This window comes from Ursus maritimus, unplaced genomic scaffold (genome assembly GCF_017311325.1).
Source record: "Ursus maritimus isolate PB19 unplaced genomic scaffold, ASM1731132v1 scaffold_23, whole genome shotgun sequence".
Classification (NCBI taxonomy): Eukaryota; Metazoa; Chordata; class Mammalia; order Carnivora; family Ursidae; genus Ursus; species Ursus maritimus.
This window is the reverse complement of record NW_024424786.1, coordinates 1,490,658-1,510,489: the sequence shown is the minus strand read 5'-3', so window position 1 is coordinate 1,510,489 and position 19,832 is coordinate 1,490,658. Positions and strand designations below refer to the sequence as shown.

The following is a 19,832-nucleotide window of genomic DNA, read 5'->3' as shown; positions in this document are numbered from 1 at the left end:
AAAGCAAGGTGCCAATATGTAAACAAACCATTTTCCAGTAAAAAAGTAAGTAGCCGGGGGGATGCCCACATCAGGGCCCGCGCGCGCGCACACACACACACACACACACACACCCACACGCACACACGCCCACACGCACACACGTGCAGAGACTTTCAGGAAAAGCAGGTAGAAAATGGTCAGGTGATTGCCTCCTGAGCTGGCACCTGGGCACCTGGGGAAAAGATACACTTACCACACTACCTGTTCTCGTCCTGCTTGAATTTTTTTTTCTTTAATCATAAGCATACATTTCTTTTTTTAAAGGAAACTAGTTTTTTTTCTTAAAAAGACAAAGAAGTCTTTATTGATAACTGTATTTATAAAATGAACCAGAGGGAACCCAAATTAACCACTTCCTATGAAGACAGCCAAAAAAGAGAGCTTTTTATCTCAGGGTAATATCTGGGGGACTGGATTCACTCAAGCTCATATCTCATGTCCAGCGCACACACTCACGCTGAGCCCGCCAACTCCATGTGAGTCAGTGGTGACAAGGGTAGCAATGAACACAAACCCTTCGTAATCTAGGCTGGAAAACCCGTGGAACACAGCAGCACCGGGTGGCCGTTACAGGTAAGCAGGCAAAGCCAGAGGTCACCTGCAGGAACGGGTACCCCAGAGATCATCCTCTGCCCTATCGTCCCTGCCTGCAGCTGTCCATATTAGGCAGAGTGGAACCTGACGAGCCCCCGCCAGCACGGCAGAGCCCCGCTTTGAGGGCAGCGGTGGGTGATTTCAGAGGTCCGGAATGTCAGATAGGCTTATCTAGGCTAGGAGATAGCAGCCTTCCCTGCCAGCTCCGCCCCTCCCACCCTATCTCCCTACCTCCTGCCGTGCTGGCTTAGGAGGCTCGGGAAACCCTTGCATCACCCAAGCCTGGGCTACCCACCACCGGGGGGGGCCCCTGCAGAGGCAGAGGTGGGCAAGGGTAACAGTCAGGAACAAAAGGTACCGCGGTGACCCTGCTGGATGTTCACAAAATCCAGACATTTCCTACTCACCAGAGAACCCACCCGTTTTCATTTTATAGGTTGGCCTCATTCCTGCTGGTGACAAGAGTTCATGAGTCATTTCCTGCACTCTTGTTTTTATGATGTACAAATGCCTTCTGGTCTGCACTGGTTATCTGCGGTCACCGAGCGACCCCACAGAGGGTGGTAGAAAGAACCCTGGAACAGGAGTCCAGGCTCATCCTCAATGGTCCCCGGTCCTCTGTTTGCCTACAAGACCCTCTCTTCACAGCCTGTCCCCGGGAGGCCGTTCTTTCTGGGTCTCCTCCTGCATCCATCTGTTCTGCTCTCCCTGGCTCTCACCCTCTCTCCCCACCCACACCTTCTTTCTTTCTTTTTACACAGCAACACACTCTCCCTGGAATACAGCTCTTTGCCTTCAGCTAAGCAAGGCAAACTTCTCATATGTCAAGCTCCAAATCATACCTTCTCTTCCGGGAAGCATTCCCAGACTGCCCCAGTCCCGCTGTCATTGCTCTTCTCTACTTCTGCAGGACAGTGGATGCACCTGTCTCATACACTTAGGATATTAACGAAAATATCGGCTAAGCATTTGCTGATCACTTATGATGTTCTCAATACTTCACACAGATTGCCTCAGTGCTCACAGCAACTCCGTGAGAGAGGGACCACTGCCACCTTCATTTTACAGGCAGCACTACTGAGGATCAGCGATCTGAGTAGCCTGCCCCAGGCCACAGAGCTAGTTCATGGCTGGCTGGTACCTAGACAAGTGCCTGGCACGTAGCAGCTGCTCAATAATTATTCACCTCATGAATGGCTAAATAAGTCAATAAATACAGAAATAATGTGTCTCCCGAACTGCTCAGAGCCACTTCTTCTTTCAAGCCTCCTCCCCCATCAGGTGCCTAGTAAGGCATGGAGCACTAGAAACACCTGCTGAGTGAATGAACAAAAGAATATTGGAGGAAACCCATCAGTAGAGTCCAAATCCTGACAAAGCCACCCTATAGCTTCAGATCAATAACTTCAGGTTCCTGGGTCTCTCGATGTCACGGGTCAAATGGAGAGATGGTACACAACATCCTCTCAAGTTCCTTCTGACATTAGGTACATATAAAAGACAAGGCTTCATGATTTCCTGATGATGGCAATTCCCATATCAAACATTGTATCGTTTTGCTTTGTTTCGTTTTCCTTCTGGGCTGTTTTCCCCCAGGAACGTTACGCGACTGGATGTGACATTTGATCAGGGTACTACCCTGATGCGGAGCCAGTATTAGTCCTTAAAGAGTTAATTTGGCTTGATCCTTGGTTCACTGTATCCTTATCAAAACAGATCACACCCAAGGACAGAGTCGTTAGGTGCCTGACAAAACCCTCATAACTAACCAATAATGACCAGTGATCCCAAGTTAGATTGTGCAACTGACACCTAAGCCACTGCTCTAAAGACACTGTAGGTCCTTCTCCCTGTTCCCTGGCACCCCCACCAGAGGCTCTCTTCTCCAAATAGATGCTGGTCCCTCTCCCCCAACCACCACTGACAACATACATGCATACATACATATACACATATACACTCACACGTGCGTGCGCACACACACACACGCACACTGCCGGCATGAAGACAGCAGCACAGTGCTTAGCACATGGTAGCTTGTGAAATGCTTGTGAAATGTTAAAGCCCAGACCCACTCCCGATGGTGCTGAGATGTCCACAACAATGGAAAGGTGAGGGTTCTGGCTGAACTGCATTTATTTCTACTCTAACTGTGGCCAGCCGGGAGCTTGGCTACGCGCCTCATGCCTGACACACCTGTGCTATATGTCGTAGCATCAGTGCTCATCCGCATGCATGCTGATACCCAGCACTTCTTGTCTGGCTTATGCTCAGCATGAACTACTCCACCCGAGGACACCTGTACCAGGTGAGTGAGTGAGACAAGGTCTGTTCACGTTAGAGAGAGGGAGGACCCATGTTCTGTGTTTTGTTTGACTCACAAGGACTACACGCTCTAGGCTCTTCGAGCTGGGTATTAACCATCCACATGAATCCAATATGGAGAGAGACTCTACACACAGAAACGCACATAAACAGCCCCTGCTATTTATCCATCTCACACCTCCATGACCTTGGGAGCCTGTCCTCCCTGACGTCAATCATGTGACGCTTGAAAGGGCTACCAAAGACAGTAGCCAGTGCTCCTGGTTTGGGCACAATAATTGGTCCACAGACAGGCCAATTAGAATCCTTCCCTGAGATTTTATTCAATATTGAGCAGGAGGAGAGAGTCTAGCCTTTGGGTCACAGAGCTATAAAGATGCGAGCTAGAGGCCACCAACATGGAGAAAATCTGTTTGCAGGACGGAAGAATGGAGCCAACCTAGAGCAAAACGTCCAAGACACAGATGGAAGGAGAGAGGCTGGGAAAGACTGTCTGGACCTTCCTGTTTATACCAGTTAATGGTTCCCTTTTTTGTTTAGCTTTGAGCTGGGTTTCTGAAGTGTGCGGCTCACGTGACCTCACACAGTCCGAGCCATACTTAGAGGACATTTCCAAATGTGTTCCACGCTTCAGGATCTAGCTAGATTTTAGGAGATGGGCTACCGCACATGTGAAAACTCTTTGTTCCTCCTCCTACGAGGCATAAAATTCCTGAGCAAGATGCACTCTCAACTCAGCATCGTTAACTACAGATATTAGTGTTATCCCTTTGTATCTCAGGCACCAGTGGTGACCTGCCAAGCACAGGAGTCCACAAGGACTCTTCTATTTCAACCATCAAAGCTTGTAAAGTAAGGGCTGACCAGACAGGCGAGGCAACCAACCAACTGGTGACTTTCGAAAAAGAGCACATCTTCCTGGTGGTCAGGCCTCCATCCCATCCCCCTGCCGGCTCACTCCCTCCTTCAGATCACCAAGAGAGTCCTCTCAACAGCCAGAAACTGTTGGGCGCATGAGGCCCTGGCATTTCCTCACAGAATAAGGTCTCTGAAAACCTTCCTGAGAAAACATCTTGCAGGCTGGCCACCTGACTTCTACGGGACCTTTTCAAAAGAAAGCCGCCACATGCTGTTACTGAAAAGGGTGATGCTTTGAAAACAAACAGTGCCTCCCTCTCCAAGTCTGAAGAGCTTCCCAGTGAACAAGGAGCCATGAAGTTACAGCAGATAGGTGGGGGTGGTGCCTCGGGGACCAGCCGCACCCCTTTCTCTCCTTTTTCTTCAACACTCTGTCTCCGCTTAAGTGTAAAGGGCTAAAGCTTGGCAGCTTATGGGCACTACCTAGATGGCTAGAGCTCCGGGCTGAAGTTCTGGCCGGTGAAACGCTCTTCCTATGCCCCGTAAAGTCAGTGCGCCCCAGGCTTGGAGCAGCTTTGGCGGCTGTCCCCTTGGGGGCAAGGGAAAGCGGCCGTATCCCACGGTATACTCACCAGCTCCTCATCACCAAAACAAAAACACAACAGTCCTGATCGCCATGGAGAGTTCAATCCTCTTGTCTGGGATTGGCACCAACTAAAATTCCAAGGGCTCTGGCTGACTTACCTCCTGTGAGGTCTAAATACAGCACGCTCACTTCTAACCTAAACATACAGTCTGGACCACTGCCCGGGGCTGACAGCCCCTTAGGCAATAGGCATCGCAGTGAGAGAAGTGATATGATGTGTGGCGTGCTTAGGCCATGTTCACCAATGTTGCCTATGGCCAAACAGTGGGGGAAGTAATCAGCTTGTGGACGGTTAAGTGCCAGTGAGACCGTGAGCCCAGAAAGGCATCCTGGGGAAGAGGCTGGGGGGAAGAAGGGAAAGACAGAGGGGGGAAAAGGCAGTAAGGACCAAAGACCTATTTCTTTCTTTTTTTTTTTTTTTAAGATTTTATTTATTTGACAGAGAGACAGCCAGCGAGAGAGGGAACACAAGCAGGGGGAGTGGGAGAGGAAGAAGCCAGCTCCCGGCAGAGCAGGGAGCCCAATGCGGGGCTCGATCCCAGGACCCTGGGATCACGCCCTGAGCTGAAGACAGATGCTTAATGACTGAGCCACCCAGGCGCCCCCAAAGACCTATTTCTTAGCCAATTAAAGTCAAGGGATCTTTCTACAATGTTGGCTCCCAGGGAAACAGAATTCAGGCCGTAACCTCTAGAAACAGAAAGATCAAGGTTGCCTCCTTATTGTGTGATCTTGGGCAAGATAATTGACTTCTCAGTTTCCATAGCTCTAAAATGGCCTCAAGGACCATGGAAGTGTTCGCTGAGACCATGTTTATAAAGTGCGCACGGAAGTTGCTCAATAAATCGTAGCTACTAGAAGTAGTAGTGGTCGTGGTAATCGTAGAAGGAGGATAATGCCAAGCACGCCTCTGTCTCTCTGCCTTTGAGAGGACACAAGAAGTGAAGCCGAGGCCATCGGGATCAGACAGAAGCTCCCCCCCCAGGGTAAGCTGTGCACGTACAGACAAAGGAAATCTTCGACCGAGCAAATTGCTAACACACGCCCACGCCTATTGAGAACCTTAGAATGGCAGAATGGCCACAGCTTCCTAACCTCCCGGCAAGCCAACCCGCATGCCCCACATAAGAAATCACAGGGTTTTCCCTTACCTTGGTGTTCATACAAGACTTCCCTCGCTTATACTCCTTGTGGGATCCACGCTTGTCCAGTTTGTACCACAGGGCTTTGGCCTTCCAGGTGGTCACCTTGGACTTGAGCTTAGAATAAAAGTTCCTGTGGTCCAGAGGGTCTAGGTCCAGGTGTCGTGTGAGGATGTTGAAGGCCTGGAGGGTGCCTTTGCACGTGGAAGCCTGGACAAAGTTCTCAAAAACCTGCCCGGCCTGGCTCTGCTTCTCATCTTCGTTTTCCCCCATGTTTCAGGAGCTGTGTCGAGCGGTGGTATGGAGAGGCCAGAGGAGAACACCATGAAGTACCTGGAGACGCGTCACGCCTGCAAAGGTACGTGAAGGCAGAGGTGAGCTCCGTGGCAATGCGGGCAGGGTGGGGGGGGATGGGTGCTGAGAGGGAAGAATAAAATTCCTTTGGGATGTTAAGCATACTAAATATTAATACTTAATGCTAAACATAAACCATCTATAGAAAATGTACAGTCATCCCTTCTGACCTGGCAATGCCGTCTTGCTGGCAATCTCCCCCCCCCAACACCCCCACTCCTCTCGCAGGCTGTAAAGAACTAGAGATTGCTCAAAGATACGCCCTGGCTGATGTCAGCATTACCTGGTCAATCTTGCTATGAGCCAGACAGTTCTAGAAATAACAACTGGGGGGGGGGGGCAAAGCAGAGAAACACACTAGATTTTGTGAGCACCACTGAAAACCTTTAATTCATGGTGCTGTAAATTAGTCGACTAATATGAGTGTAATCTAACCACAGAACAGTGCAGGGACCAAAACATTCAAAGTATGTGCCTCCCTTGATTTCATGGCCTTCCCACCTATCCCTAGACACCAAACTTGAAAGTCTTCCTCCATTAGTTACCAGAGGGCAGGTCCTTGCCCTATACAGACGAGAAACGGCAACTTCTCAAAACTTCTCTCTGCTCCTTGTATCCGCAGCAAGCACGGCATCCACTCAGGCATACAGAAAGACACAGACACACGTGGGTCTCCTCCCGACGTACAAAAGGAGTCTGTGCTTTGTGAGCCCAAGCTGTGAGCTATTTGGAACAAGTGCTCAGGCCGATGGAAGGAAAAATGCGATGGGTATTCATTCACATCACGAAAATAGCTCGCCTGGGTTTTGGCCTGTCTCTCTGCACCACTCTAACCTCAGGCATTTCTTAGGAAAGTCATTCAAGTTTCAAAGGAACAAAAATAAGTTAGGGTCGATTTTCCAAAGCAATAGCTATTTTTCCAGAATCCAAAGCTAGTACAAGAAGACAAGCGTAGAGGATCTAGGGCTGGCCCAGCTGTCAGGAGGGCTCGAGAGGGTCTGTAAACAAGACGATACAGCATACCACGCTCCCCCAGACAGCGGCCTGGCAGCAGGAGGTCAGCAAACACAGAGACAAGGCCCTTGGGCTGGGCGGCTTCCCACTCTCCAGACAGAAACACTATTGTGGGTGCATTTGGACTGTGGGCTGGCCTTATAATATTAAAAGCAGAGAATGGTGTTTATTTTCTTCCTTCATCCTTTACTCATTCATTCAGCAACAATTACTGGTGCCTAAGCAAGAGCCACGCATCACCCTAGGTCCCAGAGATGCAGAGATGGGGCCTAGTGAGGACGACAGGTGTATAAAGAGTTGATTATAAGACAACAGGCAAGCGCTTTTAAAAGACAAACACAGGGCGTGGAAGCCAGATAAGGAAGTGTCCAACAGAGCCTAGAGGTATCCAGAGGAGCCACAGGGCAGACAGGGGATGCCCAAACACTACAATTTTAGGAACAAGGTGAATTTCATTAGAAGACCAGGGAACAGAAGTTCTCAGGCAAAAGAAACACCACACAGGTGTGAGTCTGGAAACAGCCAGGATGGCTGCAGAATGACAGCAAGTTCAAGGTGTCTGAAGTTCCAACCTCATGACAAGGGGTGGTGGGGGCATCCCGGGCAGATCATGGAGGGGCTCTGGCTTCTCCTGTGGGCTGCAGGGTGCAGGAGACAGAGCAGCGGCCGAGAGGAGTCTCTGGGCAGAGGAGGTGGCGGGGATGCACGGGACAGGGAGGCGGCCACGGACAAAGCCACCGGGAGAGCCCCGCGAGAGAGAAGCACACACATGAACGCTGTACGGCAGCCCGGCAGGTACCACCTGCAGGGAGCAGCCAGCTGGGGGCAGACACCCAGACGCTGCTGGCCAAGGGGGCAGTGGCAACAGCATGGGACCCCTCCCCCTCCTCCTCTCCACCCTGGGAGCCTCCAACGTGCCTGGCACCGTGCTCAGCTGAAGGTACATTCCCTGCTCCAGGCCTAGCCAAGTTCCAGTCTTGAGCCAGGCTTCTGTCCTCCAGGAGCACTGACCTGGTGGCTCTGTTCCCTGCACCTCAGCAAAGTCACCACACGTGGAGAGCTGGGCCTGTGCTTTGCCAGGTGCTGATAAGACATGGATCCCCTCCCAGATGCTCTCTCGGCTCCTTAAACATCTGCAGTGCTCACTTTGGCATCACTCACATAAACACTGCCTCCTACTGTTTCAGCTCTCCCCCAGGTACAAGACTTGCCACCCAGAGAGCATAAACACGGAGCAAGGCTCGTTTGCTTTTCAGAGCCAAGGAATAGCCTCAGTCTCTATCTCTGGAACCACTCTGTGCCCAGCACTGAACAAAGGACAAGGTCGCTGACTGAGAGATACAAAACTACTCGAATTCAGCCGGTATCCTACAGTCCTTTCTGGGGACAGGTAGGTGGTGCAGAGAAAGCCACAGGCTTCAGGGCTGTTGGAGCCCAAGTCCAAAGCTCAGTGTGTCCCCTGGCTGCCCTCATGGCCTCACAGGAGCCGCAAAAGCTCTGGGCCTCAGTTTCTTCTTTTGTAAGAGACGCAATAATCTCCACCTTGCAGGGTGGCTATGAAGGGTGAGACAGGTGTGTGATGGCAGAGCCCGGCCCTGGGAGGCACCTGGCAGAGGTGGAAATGTGTGCTGCATCCCTCACGTGGGGCACATCTGCATCTGGGGAATGTACCGGTTTGAAAAATACTTCTGTAAATCAATTCTTTAAGTCGCCAACTCCTCCTTGTCTAAAATGGTGAACTGTTTGGAGGTATCAAGCCAAACCTGACTCCCAGAGAATCATTTACGAACTGGAAGAACCTGTCTCCTTCCAACTCCAGCTGCCGCCCCCTCCTCCCCCAAAAGGAAAATGAACAACTTAATCTGAGGGCTCCAGTGGAGAGCCAAAGGTGGTGTGGAGGGGGCTGGCTGGGCACCAGGGCTCCAGGAGCTTGCGCTTATCTGGAGGGAGATACGGGGGCGGCTGGGGTGGTGGAGAGAGATGGCAGGACAGCAGACAGCGCTGCCTTGGACTGTATCCCAGCAGCTCGTACCAGGCTCAGACCTGCCTCCCCGGGCTGAAGGGTCTGGTCTCAACCTGTAAAATCAGCTTTCCAGTTGAAGTCAAAGACCTTAAACATGACTGTCACACCCATGAGGGGTAGGTTCCCTCCGGAAGAGCCTCAGAGTGTTTCGAGTCGGCCAGACAAGGGTGTGAATCTGGTCTCACGTACCAGCGAGGCATGTGACCTAACGTATCTCAGCCTGTTTCCTCATCTGTAAAATGAGGTGATTGCACGCGCTTCCTAGGGCTGTAAGGAATAAACTCCATCACAGACATGACGTGTTTAGCACAGGCAGCTACATGATTACCAACAGTAATTACTATTCCTCAAATGGCCCAAACGTCCTCAAACCAGAAGGAAGGGACCAGCTGCCCAGGTCAAGGAATTATTTATACTTTAAAATTAGAAGCCATGGGTTTTCAACTCAGAAGATGTGGGTTCAAATCCACTTCCTAGTTGTGTAGCCTTGGACAACTCACTTAACCTCTGCGATTTCAGTTCCCTCAAATATAAAGTGGGGAGGAAGGAGGTTTCAGTCATGAACTGAAAGTGTCCTGAGCGCCAAGCCCCTTCTTCCAGAGCCTGGAGTGGAATTCTTCTGGTGGATACCCTTTCTCCTTCCCCAAAAGAAACTCAAGGATAAGTTACATCAGAGGATCCTGGGTAGTAGCTCTTGTTAAAATTTTCCTTGTCAACCACCACCCAGCTGTTGCTTTTTAGAGTTTGATACGAAATATAAATAAAACCACCCAGAAATATGAAAGGTTTCTGAGTTTTCTGGGAAGAAACAAGACGTGATGCTTTAGTTTCCAAGAATAGCCTTGAAGCAATTTGGTTTTGCCAACTGGAGTCCCTTATTTGTGGTTCTGCCTGTGTGACTTTATGAGTCACAAAGCAACCCCCTTGCCCTGCCCCTGGCTGCTACAAATTAAAAAAACTCAGGGCCTCCAGTTGCTGGCAACAACATGAGTAATGGGCTCGGTCCAGGGCATCTGGGAGACAAGTTCGAGGTTGACACAGAGCCCCTAAGTACCTCTCAAATGACAGAAGGAAACTCCCGGCCGAAGAGCTTCCAGTGAGCTCACATCTAGGAACCGCCCCTCCCCGCCTTCTGTCTTCCTTGGCCTCGTCACCTGCCAAGTGGCAGCACACAGGGTGACCAGGTGGTGGATAAATGACAGAGTTCTGTAAAAACTTGAGGGCCGGAGGGACACCAGGCAGAACCTTCTCACAAAGCAGCGGTTTGGCCCAGGAGAAACGCTCAGCCCTCAACCACACCCTCAAAGCTCAAAGGCAAGGTATGTCTCAAGGTAAACGTAATCTAAAGATGAACCCCTTGGGGTGGGGGGTGGTGACACAGGACAAGGGGACTAGGAGGGATATACTTCCAGTTCTAAAGACAGTCACAGGGATGGAAACGACGGCACAGGGAACAGAGCCAGTAACGCTGTAATAACTTTCATGGCCACAGACGGCGACTGCACAAGCGTGGTGTACGCCAGAAACCAATACATCATGTCAACTTGCACTTCAATTAAATAAGCAGATTCAATAAGAACTAAACAATAGAATCCAAACCTCCTTGCCACGGACACTGCCAAGCTCCCCACTCAAACCTACCATCTCCCAGGTACCCCGCCAATAAGCCTCCAGGCAGGGCCAGTTTCCTAAGCAACGAAACAAGGCTGTTTACCCCCCAAGCACTCGCAGGGTGATCAGAAGAACTAGACGCCCCAGCTCTGAGCCTCACACACAGAAGACCCTCGGTCACAGCAACCTGGACCCAACACCTGAGCTGAGGCAAGAGGCAGCCAGAGAAATGCCCCCCACATCTACTGCATCCCTGTGGAGCCCAGGATCACGGCGATGCCTGCAGGCCTCGTTTTCTCACCCGGCCAAGGAGGCCTGGCTTTCCATCTACAAGGACATACAGCCACCAAGGTGAACCAAGAGGGGCATCTCCCAGGGTCAGGAAGGGACTGCAAGGGCCCCCTTGCCCTTGTCACCTCCTTCCAGCCAGTGGTCCCCAGCCTCCCCTTGCTCACCTCCCCAGATGGAGAGCACACTGCCTCCTGGGAACGCATGCTCCACCCCTGCCTCCTCTGAACGAGATTAATTCGTCTTAGTCACTCCCCAGGGAGATCAACCCTGTCTGTCCACAAGCTTCTTTCTGTTCCTGATTTTTAACCCCAGAGATCATCCACAGGAAGTCAAAGCCCTTCCTTCCACGCAGGCCGAACCCACATGTGCACTTTTCTGACACACGCCATCTGGAGCCCTGCGAGGAGAGGCCCAGGAAAATGTATCCAGGAGACACACTGTGAAAGCCCAAACAAGTTCCTAGCCTGCCACAAGGGCCTAGGTACTGTCCTCCGTCTACATTGCCCTCCGTCTACACTGGCCCTGGTGGGGAGCTCAGGCCCTGCCTTCTATCTAGCTTCCCCACTGAGAGCCGAAGGTCCTGGGGCTCCTGCCCTTCCAGCCCCAGCCCTTCCCTTACTCTTTCAACAGCGAGTTGGTGCCATTGGTCTGGCTTAAAGTGACCTCACACACTCCTACTTCCTCACCTCCATCCACCTCTTCCTGGAATCCCAGCAGCAGATCCCTCCCCGCTCCAATGAGCCAGATTCCTCTAAACTGACCAGTCACGGGTCCAGGAAGAGGCCCATGTGACCAGAGGCCTGCAGCAGGCAAGGGTCTTCCATCAGCATTATCCTAAGGAGCCCTCACAACAAGTCTGTGGGGTGGGGTGGTCTTCTTCTTTCCTCTGTTTTTGCTCTGCAACAAGGACCTTGGGGGGCAGGGGCAAGGAGTCATTCCAGAACTCGCCCATCTTGCTTTTCTATCATGTAAGAGTAAGTTGGCCATATGTGCTTCCTATTGTGTGTGTCTGTGTGTACGTGTGAGCGCACACGTGCACGTGTGCATGTATGTACAGGTATGTGTATGCATGTGCGTTATGTATGTACGTACACACATCCCTACTTGAAACATTCTTCAATAAGCATTTCTAGCCAGTGCTCCACACCTCTGCTTAGACCACTAAGCCACTCTTCAAGGACTTCCCAGGAGAAGCAAAGACTCTGAGGTGGGCAGAACCCCGGCCTAGGCATGAGGAGTCTGGGCCCGCCCCTCACGCCACCTCATGAGGACACCAAAGGCAGCGTGGCTCAGCTGCTGACAGCGTGCCAGACCTGTCCCAGACACTTACATCCCTGATCTCATTGACCCATCCTTGTTTGGCAGAAGAAAAGACAGACTACAGAGTAACAACCTCAGTATCCCACAGGCAGCAACAAGGGATGCTGTGAAAGGGGCCCCGTTCCAGCTCACTTCAAAACCCACACTTAGTCACCAACTGATGGGCACCATATAGACAGAACTAGTATGGCTTGCCTTTGCTGAAGCCACCGTGTACAAAAAATGGTCCAGTCCTGGAGTCTCTGAAGATCTTTCAGGCTCCGAGAGTCTACACGCGTCAACAACAGGGCACGGTTTCATAAGTTATGGTGCAACCAAATAATAAAGTATTAGGCAGTCCTTTAAAAATAATATTTAGAAAGACATTTAATCCATGGGGAAATGCTTATTACACCCTAATGCAGAGTGAGGAGAGCAGAATGCAATTTCAGGTTCAATAGGATTCTGACTCCATGAAGCAATATCTCCAGAATAGGAAAAACAAACCAAACATGAACAGTGTGACAGTGTGTGTGTGTGTGTGTGTGTGTGTGTGTGTGTGTGTGAGAGAGAGAGAGAGAGAGAGAGAGATGGTCTTTCCGATGACTTTTACTTTTAGCTTTATATTTTCTGCACTTCCCAAATGTTCTACCAGGAGTGTGTATGACTTGTACAAGGCCCCTCCTGTACACACATCCCAAGTCCAGGAGTCTCTGGTCCCTGACTAGCCCATGGTCCTGACAGCAGGAGGTAGGCTTCGGGAATCTTACCTTCCTCAGGCCAGCAAGCGCCCAAAGGCCTCCACCACACCAGCAGCATGATTTTTCTCCAGAAAAGAGAGAGCCAGGGCACCACGCTGACCCGATAAATGGACTTGCATTCCAGCAGGTGAGGGACGAGGCCCCAAGGCTGCATTCCCCCCGCCCCCCAGCTCTGTTCTCTGGACCTCAGGCCTCTTTCCAAGAAGCCACACCTTTGCCCCCATCTCCTGCTGGGCTCGCAGGATGCCTTGCCCATGAACCCACAAGGAGGAAAGCTGCATACCTGGTTATGGGCCAGGAGGTAACAAAATTACATGTATCTCAACACACACACACTGGGCTCATCTTAGCAATAAAAACTTAGTCTATTCTGCGTGTGTCCCCCTTATCGTCTTAGTCACACACAGGGTGCCCAGGAACACTGTGAACTCTCAATTTCGATTTCTAGGAGGGCTTCCTATCTCAGAACTTAATGCGGGTGCTGAGAATAAGCAGATTCAGAGACAGAAAGTGGAGAAGTAGATGCCAGGGGCTGGGGGAAGAGAGGAATGGGGAGTTAGTGTTTGAGGGGTACAGACTTTGAATTTGAGAAGATGAAAAAGTTCTGAAGGTGGACGGTGGTGATGGCTGGACAACATCACGAGTGTACTTAATACCACTGGGCTCGACAATTAACAATGGTTAAAATGGTAAGTTTTATGTTATGTATATTTTCCCACAGAAATAAAAAAAAATGAAATGCATTAAAAAACAACCATCATGGCCGCTTAATAGTAGGAGCTGTCCAAGGCCAGAGTACAGAATTTGTGGCCTATTTAACATTGAAGTTAATTTTCTAAAATACTTTTGAATTAAAGTGTAATAAGCAAAATAAATCATTCAGCTAATGAAAAAATCTTGCTCAGTGAAATAACTTTTAACCTTTTTTTTTTTTTTTTAAATAAAGTCATCTAGGCTTTTCTCCTCCTTCCTTCCAAATCTTGTTTGACTCCAGAAAGCCTATGGAAGAGCTCAGTACTGATGAGTTGAAATTTTCTCTCTTGTTCTGTCTTCCCCAGGCAACCACCACTGATACCCGCCCCCCATACACTCGGCACCTGTGAAATTTCCTCCAACACCTGGCTCCCCAGTCTTGGCTGCCTGAGCCCACCATGCATTGCCCGGGGAGAATGCCCCTGCATTCTGACCATTCCGGGCAGTGTTGCCAGCAGACTGCAGTTCTGTGAAAGCAGGGAACATTCTTCCCTGCAGCCTACAGATTCCCTAAAAGCTCCCTGACGAAAGGTCCAGATCAGCTCAGATTTGTTGGGCACGCCATCACGCTTGAATGAGTGGAAACAATGGCCGTGTCATTAGATGGGATTTCTGTCTCTCAAAGTCAGGGCTGGGCGTATTTTTCATTGGCTAACATCAATTTCAGCGACACTGGGTAAGGATCCTTTTCAAGAAGCTTCCCCATTTCAAAAAACATTAAGTGCGATATATCACACAGCATACTTGGTACTCTATGGCAGGGCATGCGAGCAAATACTCACCCTCCTAACTCCTAGTCCTCCTCCAAGGCCCTTCTCCTCCAGACACCCTAGCTCCCTAGCCCCAAGTGGGTGGGATCCCTCCCACGGCATCCTGTACTTGCCTCGATTATAGCAAGTTCCTCTGTGAATTTTGTACTTCCCTACTCCGAGTTCCTAGCACAAGACCCTCTGTATACAGTATGTGCTAAATGAATGAATGGATACCCGATCCTTGGGAACGGAAGAACTGTTCTCACTAAATGAGCATCTACAAAGTCTTGGGCAATGTGTTACACGCTTCATATGTTTTAAAAAGTTAATCATTGTAACGAAGCCAGGCATTGTTAGACACTATTGTTATCCCATTTTTCAGAGAATTAGGAAAGTTAGCCAACAGCCCGAGGTCACGCGCCTAGAAGTGGTGAAGCTGTGACGCAGCCCCGCAGCCAGAGTTCAGGACCCACGTCCTTAACCGCTATACCTGTAGTGCTCCCACACGAAGTGGACGGAGCCAAAAGGTACGGAAGCACTGCCCTGTGTACCACAGCAGAGACATGGTCTCCGGTCTAGGCCCGGGACGCCTCTTCTTCCGTCGAACCCCAGAATGCCCAGGTCTGGGTCATGAGATCTCGAAGCACCGTCAGACTGAGGCACTCCCAGTGGCGAATATGCCGACAGAAATCCAGCTGACGCTAACTTTTGGGCTTTGGTGGGCACGGCAGAGACAGGCTAGCTGTCGCTAGACGCCTTGCTCCTTCCCCCCGGGCCCTTCCCTGCTGCTGTGAGCCGCCATGACCCGTTCTAGGTAATGCGCTGGGAGCAGAAGCGACGCACACATTCTGGGAACGCCCCGTAAGAACCTCCCCTGGGGACCCTCCATGCTCTTTCACTTCCCCTGGAGCACGGCAGCCCTGGAAACCATAGCTGGAAGACGGCCCAGCCATGAGAAGAGAGGAGCCAGATTCCCCAGGTGCCCACCCATGGGAAAGCCCTCTGTGACCAGGAACATCTGGACTTCACACACGTAAGACATGAGCGTCAGTGCAGGACGTCACCGAGAATCGAGGGGTTTTCTGCTGGGCAGGAAGCATCCCCTTCAATGAGGCAGGAGGGAAATCACAGTGTGGTAGGTGTGTCGAATTTGTCCTGTGTAGAAAGCTTTCTCTCCCAGTGATACGTGAGAGGGATCTCTCACTACCACCACTGTTGCGGTCAACTTTCAAAACAACCAGTTCCGCCATTTTATAGCTTACTTTTCATTAGGACCTCAATATCCTGGAAAAGTCGCTTGACCCTCAGAATAAGCCTGCCCACCCCTCCATTTAAGCCCCCACCCTACCCCCCACCACACACACACATCTATACCGTTTGTAAAATCCACAGCTCTTCGCTAAATGAGAATGGCCTAGGACAGGAGAACAGGACAGAGACGCTAGTCATTTCCTTGGTTTCAATGCCCTCCCCCGCCCCCACGCCCCCCAGCCCTCAGCTCCTGAGCCCCTGGAAGCTGATGTGGTGTGGCAGAAACTTCACGGACTCTGGGCCACCGAGCCCTCCCTTGAACAAACAATGGAGTCTCTGTGAAATTTAAATGAGGTGCCTCACGGTGCACGCTCATGGATGTGCTAAGCGTTATTCCGGCATCTGCAGGGGGATGAATCCCACCACCTCAAGCTCAAGGCAGCCCAAGCCGAACCAAAGCAGAAATTGGTGCATTTTCACACAAATGGAAAAGGTAGCTCATTCCTTTTAATCTAACGTATGCGGGATGGGAGAGCTAAAACCGCATTTCCCGCCGAGTCTTTGCCTGGCACGTCCTTAAGCCCACTCCCCAGACGAACCTTTGTATCTGGATGGCATCGCATCCCCTGACACGCTGACATTAGGTCTCAGGGACCTGGACCCCAGTAACTGGTCTGGACGACAGACATGGATGCTGGGGAGGAGACAGAAATCCTAGCAAAATGAACATGAAAAGGATTTCTCAATAATGCCTGCTTGCTCTGCACACAGCTCCTCGACCAGAAGTCTGGGACGACACAGAGAAGTCCCGGCCCCGAGAAGCTCGCAGCCCAGCAGTGTCTCACAGAGTCTGTCTTCCAAAGGCCCCAGATTTTAAAGAGTTGTGCCAAGTGACCGCATTTGTCAAGCCAAAAAAAACACTAGTTTTTATCATTGCCTGACAAAAGCTTTGCGATTTTGTTGTTGTTGTTGTTGTTGTGTAAATTTGTCAACATGAAGTCAGTCCCAAAAATGTGCACAAACTCAATCATAGTTAGGTCTATATCGCTTTCACTGGAGGAAACAAAATGGCACTCTCCCTCCTTCCTTTCCCAGGCTAGGTTGCCTGGCAATGTCCACTCCCTCACCTCCACCTCCCCTTCCATCCATCCACCACCGTCTGGTTCCCACTCACACAGAGTCTGGTCCAGGCCTCACACCCAAGGTTGTCACACCAATCCCATCATCACATCTGGGACCCTATCTTGCTCACTGTCACTCCCATTTTCAGTCTTTGCAGACTCCTCTCTCTCTAAATGCCCCTGAGATTTTGCTGCGTCCCAAGGTTCTGATCTTCACTCTCCTCTCACCCTCAAGGACCTTGACACTCCTGTAGTTCACTCAGTATCTATGTCCTGGTGACCCATCAAGCTATCCCTCCATGGGCTCTGTGGCATGCTGGGCCCATAAGCTCGTAAGCCCGTGAGTCAACTGCAGTGACTCTCGTAAAGAGACCTCCGGTGTGGTCAGTTTACCTCCCCTGTCCTTCCCCTGCACCCTCAAACTCAGTGAACAGCACCATCTACGTCCAGACCCTCAGGCCAAACCATTAGAGTCCCCCCTTCCCTGACCCTCTTGCCCACCTCCCGGGCCGTCCATCACCCACTCCTGTCTCCCCAACAGCCCCATCCACCACCACCTGCCTTCCTCTCTGCTCTCACCTGAACCCTCAAAATCTCCTCATAAAGCCCTTCCTGCTTCCAGATCACTTCCCTCCAACCCACATGCCTATTTCTCAAGCTCCACCAAAGACACCTTCACACCAAACACACACACTTGGTCAGGTTCTGTTCCTGTTTCAAATCCTTCAGCAGCCCCCCGACAGTCTCCAGGGCCAAGTCCGAATGTCCTAGCAGAGCAAAACAGAAACCACCCTCATGATTCCCCCCTTACCTGCCCCCAAATGCTTCCCCTTCCCTTGTACTCTTGACTTACTGAGCCACCGACAGCTCCTGATAAACAGGACTCTTCCTGCCTTTGCCTTGGCCCGTGCTGCTCTGTCTAGCATGGCCACACGGAGTGAGTTTACTCGGTGAAGTCCCAGGAGGCTCTAGGGCCGGAACATCGAAGCTAGCCGAATACCAGGGGTCCCAGTTTGAACCCTGGAGTCAGGCAGACTTGTTACAAACATGACCCACCAGTGCCTAGGTGCGTGAGCCCGGATGAGTTACCTGACCTCTTTGAACCTCAGTTCCCCCATCCATAAAATGGGGATAATAATAGTCCTGACCCCACTGGGCTACGTGAGGATGAAACACAATGATGCCTGGCCAGGCAGTCTTCCAGACAGCACTGTTGTTCTTTGAAGTCTTAGCTGGACTTCCCTTCACCCCTTTCCCACACCGTACCCTGTGGAGGTGCCAGTGATGGCTTCCTCCGTCCTGCTGCACTTGCTCCACTCACAGGTCTGCCCCTGTCCCTGCACTGCAAGCTCCCCGGGCACAGCCCACGGCCTGGCAACGGTAGAAGCCCAACAACTACTGCTTAGGGGTAAAATCCAAGCAAGAGCAGCTGCAAAATCCAGGCTCTGTGGTGGCTTGAAGGGTGACTGCCCTTTGTCTCACCACCACCAGAATGACTGCAGAGGCCTCCTACCTAGCCTCTACTTCCCACCTTGCCAGCACCGCCTCCACCCTGTTCCCACAGCCCTTGGGGCTTCCTACACCTGTCTGTGGACGTCTGCACTCCCTTGACAGGCTCCCCAGGCCCTCCGTGCAACCCCCATTTCCTTATTAGGCTCGATTCCCAGAGGTATTAGCACTCCAGCTCCCGTGGCTGATTCAGGCAGGTGGGCCCTGGAGTGCCCCACATCCAGCCTCCGGCCTTCTCCTCCTGCCCCTGCTCCAATCTTACCCATCCTCGGGAGCAGGGCGGGCCCCATGGTACTAACGGAAGGCTTACTATGCGCTGGGTCCCAAAGGAACATCACCATCTATTGGGGGGATCAAATTTAAATAATAATTACGGATAACGGTTGCCGTGATACCAGACATGTGGACACGGGATGGAATGACCGGCAGCCAGAAGAAAAGCTCCGAGCAGTGGCATCAGAGCTGGCTCTTCAGGGAGGAGCTAGAATTTTCGGGCACCACAGCTGCCCCACCACCTTACCGACCTTCCTTTCCTTTGCATTCTTTTCACTCTTGGAGTCCATGCCAGAGGCCACCAACCCCGGCCGCACTGCAGATTCACCCCGAAGGGTCCACTTCCTGGGCCGGCTCCCCAACAGAACTTCTATAGCCTGAGGGCCAAGGGGCAAGATGTTTTTAGCTCCCTGGGGAACACGTGGCCCAAAGCCAGGTCTGGGAGTCACTAACCACATCCGGTTCCACCCTTTACATTTACTGAGAACCTGCATTGTGGGTGAGCTCTGTCCCCAAGCTCTGTCCCCAGCTTCTGAGAAATTGCCATGGGTGGGGAAGTACACGATGGTGGGGGGACAGTCACAACACAGGGAGAGGGGCAGAGGCCAGACTATCTGGCACATCATTTAGCCTTGAACCTAACACATTTTTTTTGTGCATTAATCTTGCCTGGACAATTAATATATAAAACAAAAACAAAACAAAAAAACAAACTGCCTTTTGTTCTTTGGTGTTTTTCCCTATCTGCCAGAGTACCCAGCTCAGTTCTAAGTACACAATTGGCATTCGATCAACATTAAAGATTCAAATAATTTGACTTTTTATATCATGCCCCTTTGTGACTAATTCAGCCATTTTCGAGTTGTCTGTTCATTTTTACCTTTGTAATTTCAGTGTCAGTGTGGTATCCACACCTGGTAGGTAGCCAGTACACGTCTGTTGAATAAATGAACATCTACCAGTAAAAATCTGTTTCAGGAGGAACAGAACAGCAGATGCCATACCAACTTTAGAGTTAGCTTTTAAAAGACTTCCAAAATTTTTCATTTGAATTATAGACCTTTAATCTCAGAATCAATTCCCTGATATGTAATTAGACTGCTCTGTTGTTTATACCATCATGAATGTTATTAGCCACGTAAATAATACCTTCCTGGACCTCGACAGCCAGCTGGCCTCGGTGTGGGTGTGCCCAGGGCAGGGGAAGGGGAGA

General features: G+C 50.9%; 1 protein-coding gene across 3 annotated transcripts in view; it reads right to left on the bottom strand.

Moving 5' to 3' along the window:
- LOC103682359 (F-actin-monooxygenase MICAL2) overlaps positions 1-19,832 on the bottom strand; it is a 210,374-nt gene that overhangs the window by 157,780 nt on the left and 32,762 nt on the right. For all 3 annotated transcript variants that reach the window (XM_040638820.1, XM_040638818.1, XM_040638819.1), the window contains exon 2: positions 5,617-5,957. In XM_040638820.1, the coding sequence (XP_040494754.1) occupies positions 5,617-5,880 (264 nt within the window). In that variant the 5' untranslated portion in view covers positions 5,881-5,957. The remainder of the gene's footprint in view (positions 1-5,616; positions 5,958-19,832) is intronic.